Raw genomic sequence first — 25,771 nt, forward strand, 5'->3', positions numbered from 1 at the left:
CCCTATTATATGCTTCCTCTAAGTTTCTAAAAACCATATGGGGATTTTTACTCATTTCTCTATATTTCTAGGAAAATAGTTATGAGGATCTAACGTAAAAGAATTTTGTCCGTTAGGGTAGAAATCTGACGGCAGAGAAAAGAGAAAGAAAAACAGATAAATTATGTAAGAATGAATCTTACGTTTTGTTTTTCCACATTTATATAGAAGAATGTCATAACTCTTCATGAAGAGGTACATCACTTCTCTATACAATATAACTCCATGAAGAGTTATCTCATTTTTCTATAACCTCTATGAAAGTTATCACCTTCTATGGGGATGATTGGGTGTGGGATGACCACACTAAGCATGGTGTGATCACCCTACATCTACAATTTCTCCATCAAGTGCCTTAAAATTGCAGATTTTAGATATGGACTTCTCCATTTATATAGAAGAATGTCATAACTCTTCATGAAGAGGTACATCACTTCTCTATACAATATAACTCCATGAAGAGTTATCTCATTTTTCTATAACCTCTGTGGAAGTTATCACCTTCTATGGGGATGATTGGGTGTGGGATGACCACACTAAGCATGGTGTGATCACCCTACATCTACAATTTCTCCATCAAGTGCCTTAAAATTGCAGATTTTAGATATGGACTTCTCTTGAGCCAACCAATAAAAGAGCATCACAATCTGTCGAAAGAATCTTAAGGATGCTATTTCAGTAGTTTATTCAAGTTTAAGCAAACTCAAGAATTGGTTCTCAAGAATAGTTTCCCACATGTGCTCTGAGACAGAGTTGGCCCACATTCCAACTTCCAAACAACATAAGGGAAAACGACAGAAATTAGGCAAATCTTACATCTTTTAGATTTAAGCTAGGGTTAATTTCATTTCTACAACAAACCTAGATAAAAAAACTTTGCTTTGAAACTTTACCAGCAGGCTACCCATAAAATTAAAAAGACCATACCATTTTTTTTTACCAAGAAATATACAGGGAAGGGAAGGGGAAGAACATCCAACCATCACATAAAAAGGGCTGGACAACCCAACAACAAGCCCAATACAACCAAATTAGTGATACTACAACTAAAAAGAAAGGAAAAATGCCAGTTGAATGACTCGGCCATATGAATTCTTGGCATAAACACTAAGAAAATTAGCCGCCAAAGGCAAAAAAAACCATACAATTGAAAAGGCGAAAGATTGCCTTGGCCCAAAAAACAATTGTTTTTTGTGGTACAAACATGATACCAAAAAGTCCTTGACAACAAACCGCAACAACAATCCCTCCCCTCCTTTTCTCCATTTTTTTTTTTTTTTTTTTCTAAAAAAAAAAGAGGAAAAAAGAATCCTAATCCTCTTCATTCTGACTTTCATCTTTGACAAGCTTGATCATGTCATCAATTCGAAGAATCGTTATGGCTGCTTCAGTTGCAAACTGGCCAATGCAAAATTCAGGAAACAACTTTTCAGAGGCCATTTGGAAATAATCCTAATCCTCTTCATAAGTTAGTTAGAGCATTTGTATGTTCTACAACATTTACCTGAATTATCTTCACTTTGCTCATTGCAGGCTCAATGACTCCGGCTTCTAAGTTCTTACGGACGGTTCCCTTTGAAAGGTCTAGACCCATGCTGCAATAATTTAAGAGGCCGCCAAACAGATTAATCTGGAGCGACAGATAAAATGACAAAATTTCCAAGCAAGAAATTTACTGAGTTGTGCCTTTTCGATTCTTAATAAATTCGTTTACTTATAAAAGACAAAACTGGTAAGCTGAACTAGAATGAATAGTAACCCACATTGGAAGAGAAGTAATAACCACCTGTCTGGAAATTAATTTTAGTGTGATTACTTTGAGTGAAGAAGAAAAAATTCTTTTTATTCATCCAAAAAAAGAAGATAAAATTGCAGAGGATGATGGGAGTAATGAAATCACTTGTTAGTTTAATCCGAAATGCCACCCACAGAATAGCTCCAAAATAAAATACCTAGATAAATGCTTCTTATCGGCATTGGTTTGTGCTATGGTATGGTAAGCCCGTAATTTTGCAACCAAATCGGTGGCATCCTTGGCAGCATTCACAGCAAGCACCTGAACCAAATAAATGTCATTATTGTTTCTTCAGCAGTTCCAATCAGTGGGATTGGGGGAGGGGGGTTTAAATCATGCACTCATAGATTATAGTAAGTAAACCTTTGGTATAATTAACAAAGATTCCGCAAATTCTGCAATTGCCAACTGCTCACGGGATCCTAAAGTTGTAGCAAGGCACTCCAAATACCCGGACAAGGCAGCCTCGACTGCGCCTCCACCTGCTACCACCTGTATTGCAATATGTCATGATGTAGAATATGAATAGGAAAAATGAAAACCACATTGTTGGCAACCAACTTTTCTCTTCTCCTTTTTGTTAGAAAACAGTGCAAATTCTTGCAACTCCCAGATATGAAAAAAAAAAGGGATAGGCAAGCAAAATGTCCTATTTGGTTCTGAGAAACAAATGAAGGAAATAATACATTTGAATCCATTAAAACCTGAATGGCAAGCCCCTACAAGGACGAAGCAACTGATGAAAATGAAATGACTAATTTCACCGAATAATTTGATATAATATCTTTTATGATCTCACTTGTCATAGTGCGAACTGAATCAATATTATTTCCTAGTCAACACGAGTGTATACAATTTCGCAATTGTACAAACTAGTAACTACCCTCGTGTATATTTTTGTATCACTGGGCTAAGAAATCAAGGTCACACCAAAGTGCAATAATTCCACATGAAATAATTACACAAAAACAAGGACAAAGTTCTTTTTTGTATCTCCAAAATATGCTATTAGTCGGGAAATGTGTGTGTGTGTGTGTGTCTCTCTCTCTCGTCTTGTGTATTTGCATGCTCGAGCGTGCTTGGCCTAAGCTTGACTGATCAGCAGATTCCTATATCTCAGATTTTCATGATACGATTTTGGTGCTGACTCCACTTCACTTTATGGTAAGTTAAAAATAAAATTCTATCCCTTCTTATGATCAAGGAAAAATATAAGCATCTAGTGTAACCCCAAAAGCAACTTGGGGAACAAATCCCTGTGCCACTAAGATATAGGCAAATAATCAACCCAAAGCTGTCACAGATGCAATAAAAAACTCACTAACAACAAAGCAGACATAATTGCTAAATGATATAACTGCTTAAAAAGTTACCTAATTTTTTAAAAGAAAAGCATATAAACATTAAGCCATTATATTATTTTAAATTTCCTACATATCCAAAATCATCCCACCAGTCATATTCCAATAACTTAGCTTATGACAATGAGCAACACCAATAAACAACATATTCAAGACATTGAAATTATAACCAAGTATTAGCGAAAGTGCAGAAGTTTACCATATTGGATTCAAGGGTCCTTTTAATGATAGACAGAGCATCATGCAGAGCTCTCTCCATCTCATCAAGCATATAGTCATTTGCACCTCTGAGGATCAAGGAAACCTAGAGAAGGTATGTGAATGAAAATAAAAGGAAACATCAGAAGGTGACTATGCATGAAAACAATGTCTAACTGATATCTCATAAAATACGATAAGAAAATGTTCATCATTTCATTATTTCTATATTAAGTTGCATTCTTTGAATATTACTTTAGCAGGCCATCACTCAAACTTAACAGGGTTACAGACTCATTCTCAGGTCTGATAGAATTAGGAATTCCACAAGATTTTCAAGCAACAGGGTTGCAAAGTTGAGAAGTGTAAAATCCAAAAAACGAATAATCAAAATTAAAGAAATCACCCACCGCACTTGTAGTTTTAGTTCCCTTTATCATAATCACATCGTCATCAGCAACACGCTCCTCAACAACTTCATCTGCATATCCAAGAAATGATGAATCAAATGATTCCTCTCCTTCCATATCAGCAAATGTTGAGACCTGCCCATCAATTGTACACGATCATAAACAAAATAATGGTTAGCCTATTTAAACTACAGTAAAGTTATCATTAATATGCACGGACATACAAAAATTTAAACATAACAATCATAAGATGGACACACTGGAATTGAAGGAGGAAAGAGCTAAATATAGATTTCAAAATTCCCTCCCCACACACTGTTTTACATGAAAAGACACTCTGAAAACTCTCCATCAATATTCCATATGATTCATTAATTGAGCTGGGATGCTCAGGCAGAGATGAAAGGAGTTAACTTTGAGAATTTATCTAATGCGATACTCATTCTGGGATGAAAGGAGCAACAAATAACCTTGCAGTTGAAATACAACTTAAGAGCATTCCTAATAACCTCATCAAATTTTACTTGCCAAAGTAGCTAAAAATCACTTTTCTCTATTCTAGTGAGCCACTTTTTAAAAATTTTCCTAGCAGCCTCACCATTTTAACTATTCACTATCATTATTCCATTTAAATAATATTTTTTCAGATTTCTTTATTCTTTCTCTATTTAATCTTTTTATACAACAAGCTACCATACACCTTCATCTTGAGATTAGATCATTGCTAAGAAATTCACAGAATTTTTCATTTGCTTCTCAACCAAATTCAATAAAAAAAAAAAAAAAAAAGATAAATGAAAGAATCACAAAGTTTATGTCAGGGACAAAGAAACCTTTATGCCCATTAAATAAGGATATCATTGTGTGAGAGAGATGGGAGATGAGAGAAGAAAATGGGAGAAAAAAGGAAAAAAGTGCGTTGATCATGTGAGAGAGAAAAAAGAAACAAAATTGGTGAGAAAGTTGGTCAGTGAATATTACTCATCAAAATTGGTGAGTATTTTCACTCACTAAAACTCTTTGGTTAAAGTGGTGAGGCTGTTGGGAATGGTTTTTTAGTGTATTTATCAAATTGACTCACCAAAATAACTAAAAAGCTATTTTGACGAAGCTAATGGGAATGCTCTAAAAGATTAAATCATACTAGGTAGGCCGAAACCAGAATTAGCTTTTACACTTTGCTAGCAAATTGAATATATAGAATTTATGGCAAAGATAGCGAATTAAAAGTAGACATTTCATGATAATAGAGTAATTTGCCACAACATCAGAAGTATGTCACTGAGTCAAAATGCCTTGCCAAGTAGAGGAGTACTTCAATCACATGCTATAAGTTGGTTTTCTTTTCCAGTGGACATAATGAATTTTAATTTCTGAAGTTCTGCTTGCTTTCTTCATTTCCAAGCAGTTACATTTTGAAATAACAAGAACAGCTTAAGCAAAACAAAATGATGGTGAATCATTAAGCTTCATAATTGTCCTTCTGACGGTATAAGGTATAAGAATAGATTGGTTTTTGGGGCTATAAATGTAAACCGTACTCGTGAGTTAGAGTTGTATGTGGCATTTGAGCTAATAGAATTTCTTCATGCTTGTGATGGAGGAAAATTTTCGTATTTGGACATTTATGTTGGGGTTCATCAAAGATGGCCCTTCATTTCCTTGGAAAAGTATCTGGTGTGTTAAGGTTCCGGCAAGGGTGACTTTATTTATATGGACAACAGCTTTAGGTTAAATTTTGACGCATGACAATCAGCAAAAGAGGAATGTCATGGTGATTGAGTGGTGCTACATGTGTAAAAAGAGTGAAGAGTCCATTGAACATCTGCTACTTCATTGCAAAGTTACTTGCGATCTATGGAGTTACATTCTTACTTTATTTGGGGTAGAGTGGGTTATGCCACAAAGGGTTATGGAATTATTGACTAGCTGGGACTGTCGTTTGGGTATGGTCCAGTTAAGGAAGTTTGGCGGTTAGTTCTATTGTATTTAATGTGGTGTCTGGCGGGGGCGGAATGCGCGGCAATTTGAAGATGTAAAGACATCGTTGTTGGAGCTACGGAAGCCTTTGCTTAACACGTTATATATTTGGATAGCGGCTCATCATAGCTTGAGTGGTTTTACTTATACAGATTTTTTTAATTTATTTCATATTTGTTCCTATTAGGGGTTCTTTGATATACTTCATGTATACTAGGGTTGCGCCCCTCTGCGCTTTTATTAATGAATTGACATTACTTATCAAAAAAAAAAAAAAAAAGGGAAAAACTTCACTTATAAACCCTGATTTTTCATCAATTTTGCAAAAAGGTACCAAAACTTAAAAAAATGTCAATTTAGGGTATGCATCTTTCAATTTTTTTCAATTTCAACCCTCTATTAGAATTTTCCGTTAAATCCTATCAAAATTTCCAAAATACCCATGTGTTTATTTTATTTTTTAAAAAAATTATACTTTTTTTTAAAGATTCAAGTATGGGTATTTTTGCAAATTCCGTTAAATTCTGACCAACACCTAAATCGTAGAAATTTTTTTCCTAAAAAAGAAGGGGGTATTTTTATTCTAATAAATGGTTGAAATTAAAAAAAAAAAATTTGAAAGATGAATACTCTAAATTGACACTTTTAAAAGTTTGGGTATCTTTTTGCAAAAGTGATGAAATATCAGAAGTTATAAGTGAAGTTCTCCATTGTAAGAATTCAAATAACCCTAAAGACAAAGGGAGGTTGATCACATATATAATAGATTAAATTAGAATTCAGAAGCCTTGATAGATCTTGTATGAACACCAAAGTGCTGCTTTCACCGTAGTTATGATTTTGATAGCCTTGCTAGATTAGTTGGTGGTGTCGAAGGACCAATAACAACAAGGGAAACAAATATGATATGATTTGAAAACGGCAATACATGAGGTTTTGATATACTAGGATATGTACGATGGGAATGCATTAATAAATTAATAAAATCTAGGAACGCCGTTCTTGCCAAGGTTGTATGTCTTTTTTTAGCCTACTCAAGTCCATTACACATATGCGTATATAATATACATATATTAATTTTTGGATGAAAGTTGAAACGAATATATATATAAGAATATTAAAAAGCATCAAAAGCATATCTGAAATTACAAGAAAATTGTTAACCATCATTTTCTAGTGACACTAAATGTGGCCTTAAATTATCTATTTTTCCATGGACTGACTACACCCAACCCAAGTCCCCAGACCACTAAATATAGCCCATTCAACACAATTTGTATAAACAAATCCAGAACACCCAGGTAGCTCACTCTCCAAGACCCACTCAAGAAAGTTCTCTGCTAGATCTCTTTACCAATCCATGCCCAGCACCAACAAGCAGCGTCCTTTGACTCAACCCTCAACTCCCCACCATCAAAATCCACCACCTGGCCTCCCCTTGCCACCACTCTCATACCCTGCCAAAAAATCAGGGTGGCTGTCGATCTCTTGACAAGTTTGCATATGCGGGGCCATCCACTACTATATCTCACCCAACAATGCCCTCATCAACCCCTCAAAAATTGCAAACTCTTTAGCCCCAAAAGTGTCCCATTCGGATCTGGCCATGTGCTGGTCATCCGACTTTAGAAAGTAGTTTTTAAATTTACATGCATAGGATACATATCAGATGTGTCCAATGTGTACTGGACACAAATATACATGGGTTTTGCAGCTCCTATGTTACCAAAAGAGGCCCTCATGAGGACCAAACATATACATTTTTGAGTATAAATAGTTAAAAAGAACAAGAAGTACAACTGAGTACTTTGCTCCTTTCACCACCAAAAAGGTTTTTTAAACTCTGTCAATTCAGAAAATCTAAATCACAATATTTCTGGACAAAAACTATTGCCCTTGGTACATCCATGATTGCATAACTATTAGCCAATGTCAAAAGCAAATAACAGCCTTCATTAACATAAGCAGGCTAGAAATTTACCAGGGTTGCACCGGTTGCCTTGGCAACATGGCGCATATCCTCCTTCCGAACACGTCTCACAGCAATGGCCCCAGCCTCAACAAAGTACTGAAAGAAGATCAAAGAACAAAAAAAGTCATAATATGCCCAAATTTAAATCTGCTTGCTGGCGTGATAGTAGGTAAATAATGAACTAGGAGAATACTAGAAAAAAATAATCAAAGATAGCTTGTCAGCCCAAGTTAACTGTAATTAAAGTTAACCCGTTTCAAAAGGTGCTTCAGACCACACAATCTACAACATAGTGGACCAAAACCAGAAGATAATTGACTCAAAACTTAGATGTCAATGTATCACCATATACACATTGACCACCCACTGTAAGTACAGCGACCAACTTAGACACTTCAATGGATCAAGAAAACCTCTATCAAACAAAACAATAAAACTTTCCTTGGGTACTTAAATATTTCCTATACTATATGGATATCTCAAAGTGAAACTTCCAGGTCAATCACACCATGTGCTACAAACTTCATTTTCAGTTTGGGCATAAAAGAAATAGTAATTTCAACATTTTATCCTTCGTATTCCTAACATTGGGTGTTTCACACATCTCCAAACATTTTTTTTTTTGATAGGTAATAGCAATTTATTGAAAAGCGCTAAGGGGCGCAACCCTTATACACGGGAAGTATACAAGAGAGCCCTTAAGCGGGTCAAACAGAAAGTAAATTTAAGAAGTCTACAAAAGTAAAGACACTCAAACTACGATAAGGCGCTATCCAAGAGTATAAAGTGTTGAGCAACCGCTTCCTTAGCTCCACCATAGGTGTCTCTACATCTTCAAACAGACGAGCATTCCGCTCCCTCCAAATACACCACAACAAGCATAGAGGAGCTAACCGCCAAACCTCTTTCACCTGCCGACTCCCAATAGCCGCTCCCCAACTAATCAATAACTCCAACACCGAATGTGGCATAACCCACTCAACCCCAAATAAATTAAGAACGTAGCTCCACAGGGCCCGAGCTACCTCACAATGAAGCAACAAGTGATCAATAGACTCCCCGCTTTTCTTGCAAAGACAACACCACTCCATTACTATAACATTCCTCTTTCGCAAGTTATCATGAGTCAAAATTTTGCCCAAAGCTGCTGACCATACGAAGAAAGCCACCCTAGATGGAGCCTTAACACGCCAAATATTTTTCCAAGGAAAAGAAGGAAGAGAAGGGCCATCTTCCCTACAGAGCTCTACATAGAAGGAACTCACCTCAAATAAACCTTTTTTAGAGGGATTCCACACTAATCTGTCACCCTCACCATGCCGAATCGAAGTAGAATATAATCGGTCGAAGAGAGAGAGAACCATATCCATCTCCCAATCCTGGATATGTCTAGTGAAAAGAACATTCCACTGAACTACACCATTAAGGACCACCAAATTATCCGCAACATTTTCTATCTAGCCCCTGTAACATAGTAATAATCACAGGACCACGACCAAAAGATAAGTGACCCTCTAAGTAATGCCAACAAAAAGATGACCCTGTAACCAGTACAGCAACCAAGTTCAGTTAGGGTGATGGCATTGGAGAGAATGCTAATCATCATGCCAGCCAATCAGTACCCACAAATGAATACTAGCCATGTCATAGATGCAAAGCAGAATCAAATATCCATAGACACTTGCCTTGAGTGCCATGTCATCTATCCCCTTTGTTGTCAAAACAACGTTAGCTCCAGCTTTCAGAAGTTTTTCAATGCGTTCTTTTGTCATATCAGCTTCTCTGCAAAGACATAAGTAACATCAACTCCACATAAGCAAAAATGCATACAAACACTACGTAATGACTTTTTGTCTTGATAACCATAAAGAAGTGGTGATTAAAATTTTCACAACACAACAAGCATAAAGCATGAAAGACTCTTTGAACATAAACTAATGAAAGGGAAATGTAATATTTTTAGCCTCATAAATGTATTAAACCAATGCTACATGACAAGACACAGCACGCTTATAAACAAAGGAAATAAATATCAATATATTTTTGATAAGTAATTCAATTCCATTAAAAGCGTAGAGAGGCAACCTTAGCACACATGGGGTTCATCTTGTAATATAGAGAAAAAGAGGAAAAGAAAAAAAAATATCCAAAAACTCAGAAAAATTATAAATGGGCAAGCTATTGAACACTGCTATTTTTTTTATAAGTAATTGAATTCCATTAAAAGTGTAGAGAGGCGCAACCTTAGCACACATGGGGTTTATCTTGTAATATAGGGAAAAAAAGGAAGAAAAAAAATCCAAAAACTCAGAAAAATTAGAAATGGGCAAGCTATTGAACGCCTGCTGTCCATGCGTAGAGAGATTGTAACATCTTTTTCAGCTCTAACAACATGGTCTCTCGATCTTCAAAGCTTTTTGCATTCTGCTCTTTCCAAATACACTACATTAGACACAAAGAAGTCAACCGCCAGACTTCCAAAGCATTATTGTTTTCCATATGTTCTCTCCATGTGACGTCCCACATCGCCTGGGAATGAGGATGTGCTTATATGTATAAATGCACCCTTTATGACACAACGTGTTTTAAAGCTGTGATGGCGATGAACCTATCAGAACTCCGCAGTTAAGCGTGCTTCTGCGAGAGCAATCCCAGGATGGGTGACCTCCTGGGAAGTCTGGTTTGGGGAGCCAAAAGTGGACAATATTGTGTCATTGGGGGTGTGTCGTTACAAATGGTATCAGAGCCATTGCCCAACCTGAGATGGGGGAGCGTGCACAAGCCAATGAGGGACGCTGGGTCCAAAGAGAGGGTGATTGTGACGTCCCACATCGCCTGGGAATGAGGATGTGCTTATATGTATAAATGCACCCTTTATGATACAACGCGTTTTAAAATTGTGATGGCCATGAACCTATCAGAACTCCGCAGTTAAGCGTGCTTCTGCAAGAGTAATCCCAGGATGAGTGACCTCCTGAGAAATCTGGTTTGGGGAGTCAAAATCGGACAATATTGTGTCATTGGGGGTGGGTGGGTCGTTACACTCCAACTCACCAACAATCCTCTCACACTTCTAGGCATAACCCAAGTAACACCAAACAAATGAAAAGGCGAACTCCATAATTCTCTTGCAATCTCAAAATGAAGGAGGTGATCAATAAGATTTCCAATTTTTCTTGCACATTCAACACCAATCCACCACAATAACGTTAATTTTTCTTAAGTTATTCAAAGTCAAGATTTTCCCTAAAGTCGTTGTCCACACAAAGAACGCCACTTTCGAATGAGCCTCAACTTTCCAAATATTCTTCTACGGAAAAGGGGAACTTACTTTTGAAAAAAAAAAATAATAATAATAATAAAATAAAAAACGAAATATCATTAAAAGCACAAAGTGCCACCCAGGTACACGGGAAGTATACAAGAAAAACGCTTATCTAGAAAGAGAAAAAAGAATAAGGAAATTATTAAAACTAATCACCAAATGGGCAAAGTACGCAGTTATCCAAGTATAAATAGAATAAAATAAGGACTTGAACTCTTCCAACGTCCTCTCTTGGTCCTCGAAATTTCCATCGTTTCTTTCCCTCCAAAGGCACCACAAAAGGCAAGAGGAAATATTTGAGTTTCTTCAAATTGTAGCACTAGCAATATGCAAACTATAAGTTCTACTTCGGGGGGTTCTTCTTTTCCTTGGAGGAGTGTTTGGAAAATTAAAGCCCCACTGAGAGTTCGTTCTTTTTTTTTTTTTTTTTTTTTTGTGTGTGATAGCAACTCATGGGAGGATTTTGACTTAGAATAATTTGAGAAAGAGAGGAGTCATAGTGGTGGAATTGTGTTGTATGTGTAGGAGGAGAAGAGAATCTATTGATCCTCGTTTACTCCATTGCAAAGTGGTAAGAGAATTATGGAGTTTGATCTTTACCCTGTTCGGAGTCCACTGGGTTATGCCTGCAAAGGTGATACAAGTGTTAGATTGTTGGCGAGCTCAAGTGGGTAGCCACTTAGTTCTAGATGTGTGGCAGATGGCCCTGTTGTGCTTAATGTGAAGCATATAGAAAGAGAGAGGAATGCTAAATGTTTTGAGGATTGTGAGAAGACAATGGAGGAGCTTATAAACAACCTCGTCAAATCGCTCTTTAGTTGGAATGTGGCGTATCATATCTCTCATTTTTCTAATTTTTTAGAATTTGTGATTTTTTGTTCTTCCTTTAGCATGTAAGGGAGACTTCCTGTATACGTCATGTGTACTAGGGTTGCGCCCCTATGCGCTTTTCTATGAAATGAATAATTTATCAAAGCAAAAGTTATTAGACTCTTATTTTTACAAATTGTAAGGAAGAAAAATATTAAAAAATAAAAAAGGCAGGTCGACATTTGTGTTCTTCTCATAACCCATAGTAACATAAATGCAAAACACTAATCTTCACATGCCAACTATACATAATTATATACCAAGGTGTCAATTAATTGCTTCCCATGAAATCCATTTTCAAGACTAGATGATGTCTAAGAACTGCTAGCATGGCAAATATATATTTTAATATACTTGTAGATTCATTTTGACAAGTATTGCCAATAAAATTCCTTTATTTTTTTTTCTCCTAACTGACTAATTTATTTGTAAATGGACTATTTTCATATTTGAAAAATATGATAAAATCTCCACTTAGATTTATAAAACAACATATGAGAATAATTTGGACTAGGTACACAAACACACACATGGATATATTCGAATGTATTATGTGTACCATTTTGTGCCTTCACCAGGCTACTCTTAATAGGTAATTGGATACTAAATCAATTACTGCAAAGAAACAAGCATGTGGAAAGTGAACTGTAGAATGGTATTGATTGTTTCAAAGGTGCGCAAAGCTGATTATCAATCAAGTAAATTACAACTATTAATGTAAAAGAAATACTTCTATATTATCTGCCACCTTTCACGAATTTTTTCAAGCTCCCTCGGATCAGTGACTAAGACCTGGACACCTAATTGCATCTTTGTCTTCTGAAGATTAAAGTCAAGACAGGCAATCCTCGCAGGGGCAACCCTAATCGGCATTCCTTGGGCAGCACGACCCATATTTAAAGCATACCCATTCAAAAGATAGCTATCCTTTGCACTTTTTCCATGAGCTTTCAAAATATTAATTCCCTGGAGCATGATAAGAGCAACTAGGGCATTACAACTTTCACATCCACAAATTTTAGCATATCACAAAAACCATGAAAAGCAGGTTGGGCCATATCAGGCTAATGATTCTACTAGCCAGTAGTTTTAAAAGGAACTTACAGTACATACTAATGATAAAATAGATATCAAATTTCCTCCATATATACATGCGCATATATAATCTTTCACGGATGAGATATAGAAAATATACAACCCACCTTGATTGGGTATTTGACTTCCCCCCGGGCATTTGTCATTTTAACAGCTTGTACAGCATCCACAACCTAGAAATAAAAATCAAATATATGTATCAATACAACACAAAAGGCTCATCAAAGGCACAACAAGCACAAATGGCTTGGTTAAGTATAGAAATAAGTACCAATTTCACTAACATCCAGATTATTGGAACAAAATAGCTCCATATTACTTAAACGATAAATAAGCGTACCAGATTTGCAAAGAAGTCACTGTCACCAGCTATCAACTTTGAGGACATGCTTGTCTTGGCACAGTTGATTAGAGAATCTTTTCCAAGCTTTTCAACCTAGACAAATCAATGAAACAATCTTACCAAGAATATTATATATCAAATATATTACAGCTCAGAGCATTGGCATACAAAGCAAAATGAACAGAGAACATTTTCTAAGTACAAAGTGTTTGTGCTAGGTGATGGTATGGAAATTCATTCTTGGCATGGCATGTAGTATGGGGAGATGGTTTTGAAGGATTTATTTCGAGATTTGTTTTTGCTAGCTGAGGATAGGAATGCTTCTATAGGCTCATATTTGTGTATTCGAGATAACAAGGAAAAGATTGGAATTTTCACTTTGTGAGAGCCGTCCGTGGTTTAGAGTTAAGAGTGTGGATTCCCTGTTTGAGTTGTTGTATCTAACTATCCTTCAAGCAAAGACAATGACAGAATGTACTGGAGGTTGACTGGCAACGGAAGATGTGATGTAAAATCTTATCATGGTGCTTTGGGAGAGTCATCCAGCATGATGTTCCCTTGAAAGAGTACTTGGACGTGTCAAAACCCCTCAAAAAACTTCCATTCTTTGTTTAGGCAGCTGCATTGTAAAAGATTTTTAAGGTGGACAATCTGAGGAAGAGAGAGATCATCGTAAGCTGGTGTTGTATGTTTATATCTAGTGAAGAGTTTGTATAACATTTATTACTACATTGTACAGCAGCAATGGAGTTGTGGGCTTTGGTGTTCTCTTTTTGGGGTGCACCCATTGATGACCTAGAATGGTTATTGATGTACTCATTGCTGGAAAGGGAAATTTGGTAGTCCTGCAAGAGGCAAAATTTGGAGTACAGTCTCTCTACACATTATGTCAATTACTTGAGAGAATGGAATATCACACTTTTAACAATGTCGAGTTCTGTTTAAATCCCCTTAAGCCTATGTTTTTTCTTAAGATCTTTTTATTGACTTGATGAATACAGTAGGCAATTTACGGTGCTCTTTGTTTTCAGATTTTATTGATCCCTTAAATCTTAGATTATAACATTAGGCAATCTTCTTGTACCTATTGTACTACATATTGTTTTCTAAGTTCATTACTTTCACGAAGAAGAAGATAAAAATGATCTTCTAAGGACAAGTCAATCTAATGTATGATATTACAAACTTCTTCTTCTTCTTCTTCTTCTTTTTTTTAATAAGTAATTTAAACTCATTAGAAAATCCTAGAGGGGCATAACCCTAGTAGAAAGGAAATATACAAGAGAACCCTTATTCAGGAGAAAAAGAAGAACAGTTCAAAAAATCAGCAAAACTAGAAAAAGGCAAACAATTATGTGCTGCTATCCATGTGTAAAGGGAGTTCAATATAATCTTTTTCAGCTCTACCACCAAAGTCTCTCTATCTTCAAAGCTCTATGCCTTCCACTCTCTCCAAATACACCATATTAAACAAAAAGGAGTCAACCACCAAACTTCCAAAATGTTACAATGTCCTTCCTGACTAAAAGAACTTCTCTTGAATGTAATGTTTCAACCGTATGAAATATAGGTTGCTAACACTTGTATTTATAGAGTATATAAGTTACAAGAGTTCGTTATAGGTAGAGCTTCTACCTATGAGTGTTTACAGAGATAGAATTACACTATGAGATATACACTAATAGAGATAGGTTTAGTTTAAACTTATTCTGATCTAAAACAGATACAACCGATTAGAGTCCTGATCTAAGTCTAACCAGTTGGTTTATAATTTAAACTAGAGTTTATCTATATCTCTTATCTTCGGTTGAAGGTAAGAGGCCTTTAGTGCTTGGACTCTTTGATAAGAGTCCATGTGCTATAACATCCCCCCTCAAGGTCATCGGGGAAGAGTGCACGTTGAGCTTGGAGTAAAACCATTGAACCCGAGTAGAAACAATCGGTTTGGTGAGAACATCCGCTATCTGTTCTTTGCTGGGAATGAACAGAATTTGAAGTGTCCTGACAGCCACATGGTCTCGAACAAAGTGGAAATCTATTTCCACATGTTTGGTTCTAGCATGAAAGACCGGATTTGCTACCAAATAGGTTGCTCCAATGTTGTCACACCATAACTTTGGAGGAGAAGTGAGCCAGACACCAAGATCACAAAGAAGATATTGAATCCATAGTAGTTTGGCAGTAGCATTCGCAACTGATTTGTACTCAGCCTCGGTACTTGACCTAGACATAGTAGAGTGATTCTTAGAACTCCAAGAAATTAAGTTTGAACCCAAAAAGACACAATATCCGCCAGTCGACTTTCGGTCATTGGGACACCCAGCCTAATCAGCATCCAAGAAGGCTTCAAGATTGGATACATTTGATCTAGTTAAGTGGAGGCCATAAGTGACCATGTGCTTAAGATAGCATAGTATCCTTTTGACCACTTGCCAATGGAGTTTGGAGGGCTTGTGCATGAACTGACACACTCGGTTTACTACAAAAGCCAAGTCTGATCGCGTGAGAGAGAAGTATTGCAAAGATCCCACGGTGCTACGATAAATTAGAGGATCTTCCATTGGATCTCCAGCAAAGGCGGATAAGGAACTTGAGGAAGACATTGGGGAAGAGATAGGCTTAGCTTCCAGCATGTTAGTACGCTTGAGCAAGTCCAGGATGTAGCGCCTTTGGGAGAGGAGGGCCTTGTTTGCCAAGTGACGGAACGGTACACAGTAATGCGGTTACTGTTCATGTATTTCTTTTTTCACTTTTTCATATTTTTTAATACCAATCAACATAAAAACATTCCTACTTTTTTCACTTTTTATATCACATCAATAATTTTTTATTATTGTTCAAATAAAAAAATTCACTACAATCCAAAAAAATTTCACTTTTCTATACAATTTTTTTATTTTATTTTATATCACATCATCACTTTTTACTAATTCCAAAATTAACAACCCACTATTCTGTTTTGTACATGTTTTTGCCAAACAAGCCCGAGAAGACTAGATTTCAATGGAGTTACTTCCACACCAACGGATAAATTCATCTTGCCAAGATCCTTGACTGCAAAGGATTTTCAAAGTTGCTACAAAAGATCATTAATTGCTGCTGGAATAGATGCAGTTATGATGATATCATCAACATACACTAAGATAAACATAGTTAGTGAGGCAGCCCGTAGGATAAACAGGGAGGAATCTGCCTTAGAGCTAGTAAAACCAAGGTCACACAGTTTGGTACTAAATCTAGAAAACCATACCCTTGGTGCTTGTTTTAGGCCATATAGTGCCTTGTGTAGCTTGCATACATGATTTGGGAGAGTAGGTTGAGAGAAGCTGGGTGGTTGGGACATGTAGACTTCTTCATCTAGAAAGCATGTAAGAATGCATTTTGAATATCAATTTGCCGCATATCCCAACCTTGAGAGTAAGCCATGGACAGCATGGTCCGAATGGTTGTTGGTTTAACAACAGGGGCTAAAAGTTTCTCCATAGTCTAGTCCAGCCTGTTGATGAAAACCTTTAGCTACAATGTGAGCTTTATGCCTTTCAATGGATCCATCCACCTTTCATTTCACTTTGAACACCCATTTGCATCCCACAAAATTGTTAGCTTGCTGAGGAGGAACTAAAGTCCAAGTTTGGTTCTGAAGAAGTGCATTAAACTCAGGCTGCATAGCATTTGTATAGCAAGTAGGTTCCTCAATATCTGAATCAGGGACAGCCAAGAGAGCATGGGGAATAGGGTATTTTAGTCTACCATCTGTGAAGACTCGCGGTAACACTATTATTTTGTGCACAAGTGACAATGGGGTGGATCCGAGTGAGTGCAGGACAGGAACTGGGAGACAAGGAAAATGGGGAACTAGATGCAGAAGGTGATTCTGCAGAACTGGATGGAGAACCGGATGTAGAAGATGGTGAAGGAATATAAGTGTTGTAATCGGATTCTGCAGGTGGAGAACTGACCGAATGTGAAGGCAGTTGTAAGGAGGATGGCAATATAATTGAAGGAGATTGCAAAGCTGGGTTGGAAACCAAAGAATGTGAAGAAATGGGAAATGTTGATTCATGGAAAACAACATCCCGAGAGATGTACATTCGGCCGGTTGGAGGATGAAAGCATTTGTAGCCTTTGTAGTTTCTACTGTAACCTAAGAAGACACATTCTTTTGACCTGAAATCAAACTTATGTTGATTATATGGACGAAGATTGGGAAAGCATGCACAATCGAAAATTCTAGAAAACTTGTCATCAGGGCTGCGGTGAAAAAGTTTTTGGAAAGGAGATTTGTTGTGTAAGACAAGTGTAGGAAGATGATTGATTAGATAACATGACGTTTTAACAAGCCTCATCCCAAAAGGTTTTGGGAACATGGCTTTCAGCAAGGAGAGCAAGGATTGTATCAATGATATGTCTATGTTTTCTTTCGACACAACCTTGTTGTTGATGGTTATGAGGACATGAAACACGATGAATAATGCCAAGTTTGTGAAAGTAGGTGTTCATAGAGCAAAATTCCCCACCCCAATATGTTTGGATTTGTTGAATTTTAGCGTTGAAGAGACGTTCAACCATATGATGGAATTTATTGAAAACTGAGAAAACATCAGATTTGCATTGGATTGGAAACAACCAAGTAAATCGACTAAAAGCGTCAACAAAAGTAACATAGTACTTATTTCCATTAGATGAAACAACAGGGGAAGGACCCCATACATTGGAAAAAAGTAGTTCTAAAGGATGATTACAAATAGAAGTAGATGCCGGGAAGGGAAGTTGATGAGCTTTAGCTTGCTGGCAGGAAACACAGGAAGTAGCCGACTTATTGGAGAAAGTTGGAAGATAGAACATGGAAATCACTTGCTTAACAGTGCGGAGAGCAGGATGACCCCAAGCGTTTGTGCCATTGACCAGCGGAAGTCCTTTCACCAACAAGGGAGTATGGAGAGGAAGAAGAGGTGGGGAAAGGCAGCAGCTGATATAGGCCGTTTGATGCAGAGTGAAACAAGAATAAATTTGTTGTTTTATTTTATTTAGATTATTAGTTTTATTTGAATTTAATTATGGGCATGGCTCAAAGTTTTAAGTTATTTGTAATTCAATAATAGGCTTAGCCCAAAAGTGAGTCATATTAGCTTAAGTTATTTATTATTTAATAATGGGCTTGGCCTTGGCCCAAAGTTAGTCACATTAGGGTTAGGGTTTAGTCTATGAGTCTATTTAAGCATAATATTCTATTGTAATAGACAGTTATGATGAATGAAAAATATTGATTAATTGAGCGTGCACCGCCATGTTTTCTCTCTAGTCTTTCCCTCTCTTTCGGCTTTCTTCCTCATTTCTTTCTTAATTTCTGCTTCTTCTTCCTCTATTTCTATTTCTTCTTCCTCTTGAGTTCTTACTTTATTTCTTTGATTAATCATCCTACATCACCATTCTTAAGTGGAGACTGATGGAGGGTTGACCTAGTTCGACAGTCCTTGATAACAAAAAAGGAGTGAAACTCAAAAAATACAGGATTGTTGGGTGGAACTTGAATCAGCGGTGACACTGGAATCGGCCATTAAGAAGAGAAAATGAAGGAAAGGAAGAAAAGCATACGTTTAGTCTTTTTGTAGCTCTGATACCATAAAAGAACTTCTCTTGAATGTAATGTTTCAACCAAATGAAATACAGTTTGCTAACACTTGTATTTATAGAGTATATAGGTTACAAGAGTTTGTTATAGGTAGAGCTTCTACCTATGAGTGTTTACAAAGATAGAATTACACAATGAGATATACACTAATAGAGATAGGTTTAATTTAAACCTATTCTGATCTAAAACAGATACAACTGGTTAGAGTCCTGATCTAAGTCTAACCAGTTGGTTTATAATTTAAACTAGAGTTTATCTATATCTCTTATCTTCGGTTGAAGGTAAGAGGCCTTCAATACTCGGACTCTTTGATAAGAGTCCGTGTGCTTTAGCACTGACCTCACCAACTCTCTCACCCTTCTAGGCATAACCCAATCAACACCAAACAAATTCAAAAGCGAGCACCATAAATTTCTTACTACTTCACATGAAGAAAAAGGTGATCGATAGATTCCCCACTCTTTTTGCACATACAACACCAATCAACCACAATGACGTTTCACTTCCTTAGGTTATCTAGTGTCAATATCTTTTCGAGGGTCGCCGTCTATACAAAGAACGCTACTCTCAAAGAGCCTAAACTCTCCAAATACTCTTCCAAGGAAATGGGGAATCCGTGGGTATGGTTAACACATGATAATATGACTTCACTTCAAACTTGTGCCTTTTGGAAGGGATCTAACATATACTATCCACATTTCCTTGCCTCACTCTAAGAGAATATAACTCAAAGAAAGAGGAGACCAACTCTACCTCCCAATCCTATATGGGTCCAGTAAAAATTATGTTCCATTGAGTGCTTCCATTTAAGAATTGCATATGATCTGCCACCCACGCGTCTTTATAACGTGCGATACTAAACAAGTCCAGATAAGACATCTTCAATGGTTGTACCCCACACCACATATCACGCCAAAAATTGACCTTTGACCCATCACCCACCTCATATCTAACAAATTTTGAAAAAGTTTCCCACCCACTCATATATTTTTACAATCCCACTCCAAATGGCTCTGTTACCTCCTTAGAACACCAACCTCTCTTTAAGCTATCATATTTAGTTTCTATCACCAATCTCTACAAACCCTCCCTTCCTTAGATAAATAAAGCCTTTTCCATCCCTTATCAAAAAGTAAGTAGGCAAATTGGAAAGAGTACTTTTTACCAAAATCTATCTACCTCCCTTAAATAAATAAAGCCTTTTCCATCCAACCAGCCGACGTTCCATCTTTTAAATTATGCCATTCCAAATAGATGTAGCCTTGTAAGAAGCACCCAATGGCAAATCCAAGTACTTAATCGAAAAAAAGAAAATCTACAACCAAGAATACAGGCCAAACCTTTTACATCTCCCACATTGCCAACGGGAACTATCTTTGATTTTGCCAAATTAATCTTCAATCTCGATACCGCTTCAAAACAATAGAAAAGACATCGCAATGATGGAGTTTTTCAGAGTTTGGCTCACAAAAAATCAAAGTGTCATATGCAAACAACAAACGGGACACTAACAACTCTTCATTATTACAAACTTCTGTCAACATAATGTCACGTGTATGTCCTAAAATTTCATGGGAGCAAAAGAATTTAGAAAGTCCTATAATTCAAAATTTCAATATGTTCATCTTAAGTTGGGACCACAATATTGCACGCCGAACCCTCTCCCCCATTTTTAGCGTGAATGGTAAAATTGACAAACATAGAATATGGCCTTTCATGGCAACTGTATGATCCATACCAAACTGCCATTCATGCCTACTATGGTTATGAACCACAATTGTCACTGCCACACACAACACAAGCACACACATTTAGTTTTCAACAACTATACAAGACAAATTCATAGGAGACTTACCTTCACAGCCAATTTTTCCTCCACATATTTGCATGCCTCCCTCATAGCAAGCTGTTCACGTCAAGAACATAAGCAAATATAGAGGATAAAACCATAAGGCAACTCACCAAGTAACATAGTGTTGAACTTGATTAGTGTTAAAATAGAACAAAATGGTGGGGAGAGAGAGAGAGAGAGAGAGAGAGAGAGTCACTCACTCTGTATCCACTGATTACAGATGTAGGGTGAATGTTATTCCTCACCAAATCATTTGCTCTCTGCAGAATTATGATTAAATGATTTATTGAGTCATCATCCATCAAACCACAAGGGAATTAATAGGCGAAGCCATGTTCAATTGAGTGGGAGTGACTGCTCCCACTGAAGTTTCATAAACTTGTGAGGATAAGTTAAATTTTTTGTAAAGCTTTCAAAGTTGCCCCACTGGAGAAGATTCCCTACTCTTTTTCATGAAAAGGTGGGTTTTTTATAAAATAATTAAACAGTTACAGTGTTTGCTAAGTTTTCAAAGAGAACCCAGTAATGGAGCAAGGTTCAAAATGAAATATTAAAAATGAGGTGCAGTCCACTTAAAATACTTAATAAGTATAGCCTGTTCCAATTTCAAACACCAAAATGACACATGAGGTACTCCATAAAATATAGAATTGAACAAATTCTCATTTAACAACGTTTAATATCTTGTCTTTTCAATTTCTCATAATTTTTATATTTGCCCCAAAAATGAGGTAGAAAAATCCCATATTTTATGCTTTTAAGTTTGACTCAAATTATTCAATAATTGATCCCATTTGCCTAAAAATAATTTTTATATGGAATGAATTCCTAATGTTCTTTTTAAATTTGCATCGATTAACTATCAGTTTAATGCTTTACTTTTCTTTGGTTATAATGATTTGATTGGTATTACTTTCGATATATGATTCTGTCCTCATAAAATTAATTGCTTCGTGGAGATTTACCTTTTTTTTTTTATAGGTAATAGGCAGAATATATTAGAAAAGCGTAAAAGGCGCCCCTAAGCATACAGGGAGTATACAAAAAGGACACCAAAAAAAAAAAAAAAAAAAGACACCCGAAAAACCCAAAAAGAAATTCTACATCAAACCCCCAACTTCTTACTCCTAAGTCGGCTAGAACCCACTCCCTTAGCATCGAAATTAATAGAACATTCTAGATTCTTGACCTCTCTTTTCCCCTTTTTCCTTATTATCTCCTTAACCTTCTTAGGAGGGGAATCAGAGTTAAAGCGCTCATCTTCAAGCAAAGACAAAAAATCAAGAAATCCATTCTGATCAGATCCCACGAACGTAACCCCCATCGTGCGAAAGCACGACCTACTACCTTCCACTACCCTGGGGTAAACAACAACACTCTCCTTCGAATCAACCCCCTTTGAAGATTCTCCTACCTCAACGATCCCAGACGACACCCCATGCAACTGGGAGCACCCAAACACAGAGGATAACGGTCTTGGCCACGGACGAAACAAAACCCACTGAAGAGGGGGAATGAAAGCCGAAACCCCGGGAGGACCTCCGACCTTCCCAAAAGGAAGATCCCCACCAAAACTCCTAACCAAGGAGATTTACTTCCTACCCATTATTTAAAAAATAAATAAAAAATAAAAAAAATTGAATAGTGCACATCAATGTTATAAAAAACAAAACAACTTTTTAAAATTTGTTATGTCGTTAAGTTGGTTTTCAATTTATTAAGTGAATAATTTGTATTACTAATGTTTTGTTAATTGCCTCTATTGGGGGAAAATTCTGGCTCCGACCCCGAGGGAATTCCACTATTACCAATATCAAATCTGAAAGGAACACACTAGCTACACTTAATCATACATGTGGCATAAATGTCATTCCTCACCATAATATCATTTGCTCTCAGCAGGGATTAGGATTAATTAAGTCATCATTCATCAAAACATAAGGGAATTCCTTTACAACCCATAAGAAATTAAATGAACAGACTGCCTACACTTACCTTAAGCAACTCTGCCGCTATGATGACCACCGAAGTTGTCCCATCTCCAACTTCTCTGTCTTGAAGCTCAGCCAACTCCACAAGAACCTACATAGCACAAAAAATAAAATTGAACATGTAACAAAGTGGAAAAATCAGTGGGACAACACAAACACACACACACACACACATAACAGAAAAACAAACCAATAAGCAAGATGTGACTCTTTATCCACCTTGGCAGCAGGGTGTTCAACTTCCAACATCTTGAGTATTGTAGCTCCATCGTTAGTAATTGTCACATCACCAATATCATCAACAAGCATCTGAAACAATAAATCAATGAAGAATCAAGTTAAACCCTTACCATAGAACTATACAGATGAAAATAAAGCTTTGGTGAAAAGGTAGGTCAGCAATGCCTGACTGAATTGACATCGAAAAACAAGTAAAAATTTTCACATGCAGTTCAGCATTTCAACTGTACAACTATAATTATGTTAAATTGTCTTCATGGATTGGTACCCCTCTCAAATAAAAAATATACAAGTAAACAAATGAACCTAAAGACAGTCCACTTCTTTCCTTTCCCAAAATGTCCTTCTCTCTTCAGTCTTCACTACCTCACATACATTTCACTCCAACACATGTGCATGTCCAACCATACTGCTCAACAAATGAACTTAAGCACATAGGAACAACATTACGCCATTGAGACAAGCAATATGCTCAGTTTGAAAAACCACTTAAGCAATACAAAGGATATTGTTTGATCATTATCCTACAACTATTACACATTTAAATTCACTACAGTCCACAGATTTACAAGTGGTGTAATTTTTTATTAGTGTTACACTACTCAATAACTTTCAATAGAACTAATATTTTGACAATCCTTCCATTAGGTTACATGTTCTCTGTACTAAACACAAACACATACCACATTTCATCTCAATCAGTTATCATTTATTATCAAATCCATAAAAACCCACCCATTTCACATATTCCTATAACATAAAAAACTAAACTTCGAACATTTAGATGAAATAGTCCTTAATCTTAGCGAGCATAGAGATTATAGGAAGATCATGTGCAACATTTAATGATGGCACTGGCAAACCTCTACAATTAGCGATTTCAAGTTGCTACAAATACCACGAACAAAGTAAAGCAAATCCTATCAGGAACAACCAACATTGCAAGTTGCAACCACAGAAACAGTATCAATACCTTGTCGAGTCCAACGGGACCTAGTGAGGATTTCACAATGTTAGCAACCGCTCCGCATGCCATCACTATTCCACCGTACCACCATCACAAACCAGACAAAAAATTCAGCATTAAATTCGCACAAAAATAAAATAAAATAAAATAAAAGCGAAATAAGTAAAAGCAGGTTTCTAGATTGATTGACTTTATTCCCTGTGTATTCATCCAGTGGCAGAACCAGAATTTTTCTCTTGGGGGGCTGGATCGATAATTTTTTTATTTTTTTTCAGTAAATTATTATCTTTGTCTTGGCAGAAGAATACAAATGGCCGTGTCAAAGCACAACTTTAGGTTAAGACAGAATCATCACCGTCTTTCATTGAAACAAGGAAACGAACTAACCTAAACATTCCATCACACGAATTGTTACATAACTCCTCTCAGAACACATGAGCTTAGCAAGCCCGAAATTCGATACCTTAGACGATCAAGTAGCACGTTGCTAGAGTTTGCATAATGAATCAAATTCAAATGCAGCAGACGATTCAGAAACGAATTGATTGATGACCAAAAGAGAGATAACGATAACATCAAATCTAGAGTTAATGATTTTTTACGAGGAAACTGTTGAACTCAATTACTTATTATTGTTATTCTTGTCTTTTCTTAGAGGTATAACACCGCCACTAGTTCTTCGTTTCCTTCCAAACAAGGAATGAGATCCTATCGGCCTCACTCAACATCAACACCGACTGAACTTCTAGAGCTCTTTCTCGAATGAGAAAGCTTGTCTGTCTCCACCGCTAATGTTGCGGCTTGTCGAGCATTTGAAAAACTCACGCCATCGATTTCAAATGGGCATGAGAGAGAGAGAGAGAGAGAGAGTACCGTTTTGAGTGCGAACGTCCTCGCCGGACTGGCGCTCGCCGAGAATATCAGGGCCCATTTTGTGGCTCGCTGAGAGAGAGAGTGTCTAAGTTAGAGAGAATGAGAAACCCAAGGTTAGTTCTATGGATGAAGAGGAATTAGAAGAAATGGAGAACTTCTCTGGAATGTTCAGAGCGGGAGGACTGAGAGGAGCTTGGTTTTTAGGCGAGTGAAGCCTCGAGAGGGGTATTATGTGAGCGCGAAAGGGTTTTTTGGAGGCCACGACGTCGTTTGATTATCCCCTTCCGGGACTACTTTTTAAAACTTTAGGAAAAATTGCATCATTAGACCATGTGGTTAGCCTCAATTACAAATCACTCCCTATTGTATCAAAATTAATTTAGAGATTTATGTGGTTGACCTAATTTACAAATCGCTCACTGGATTCAGATTCCGTTAAAAATTTTAACAGATTCCATTAGGTGTCATGTCAGCACCAATAATATGGCGACGTGTGTCACTTTTAATAAAAAATATAAAAATATTAAAAGTATGATGCCCAATCGGCAGACACCTCTTTAGGTGTAGCTTGGCCACCCCTAACCAATGGGGAGTATAACACATGTTGCCATATTATTGTTGTTAAGATGGCGTCAAACGGAATTTATCAAAATTTTTAATAGAATTTGACTTAGGAAGCGATATGTTAATTAGGTCAACTACAGGGATTTCTGAATTAATTTTGATATGACAAATAGTAATTTGCAATTTAAACTAACCATAATAACCAATTGTGCAATTTTGCCTAAACTTTCATTTTTTTTCTTTTTATTTTTACATGTCCACACA

General features: G+C 36.7%; 1 protein-coding gene across 1 annotated transcript; it reads right to left on the bottom strand.

The window, feature by feature from the left end:
• Positions 1–948: 948 nt before the first annotated feature.
• LOC133879902 (T-complex protein 1 subunit alpha) lies at positions 949–25,150 on the bottom strand. Its single transcript, XM_062318716.1, has 17 exons — positions 24,944–25,150; positions 24,077–24,141; positions 23,083–23,172; positions 22,868–22,954; positions 21,073–21,132; positions 20,876–20,926; positions 13,386–13,481; positions 13,153–13,218; positions 12,699–12,916; positions 9,441–9,537; positions 7,765–7,851; positions 3,804–3,938; positions 3,395–3,499; positions 2,198–2,326; positions 1,992–2,095; positions 1,544–1,634; positions 949–1,437 (listed from the first exon to the last, which is right to left on the bottom strand). The coding sequence occupies exons 1-17, from the start codon at positions 24,999–25,001 to the stop codon at positions 1,351–1,353; spliced, it is 1,626 nt and encodes a 541-aa protein (XP_062174700.1). The 5' UTR covers positions 25,002–25,150; the 3' UTR covers positions 949–1,350.
• Between the last annotated feature and the right edge of the window lie 621 nt (positions 25,151–25,771).

This window comes from Alnus glutinosa, chromosome 10 (assembly GCF_958979055.1).
Source record: "Alnus glutinosa chromosome 10, dhAlnGlut1.1, whole genome shotgun sequence".
Taxonomy (NCBI): Eukaryota; Viridiplantae; Streptophyta; class Magnoliopsida; order Fagales; family Betulaceae; genus Alnus; species Alnus glutinosa.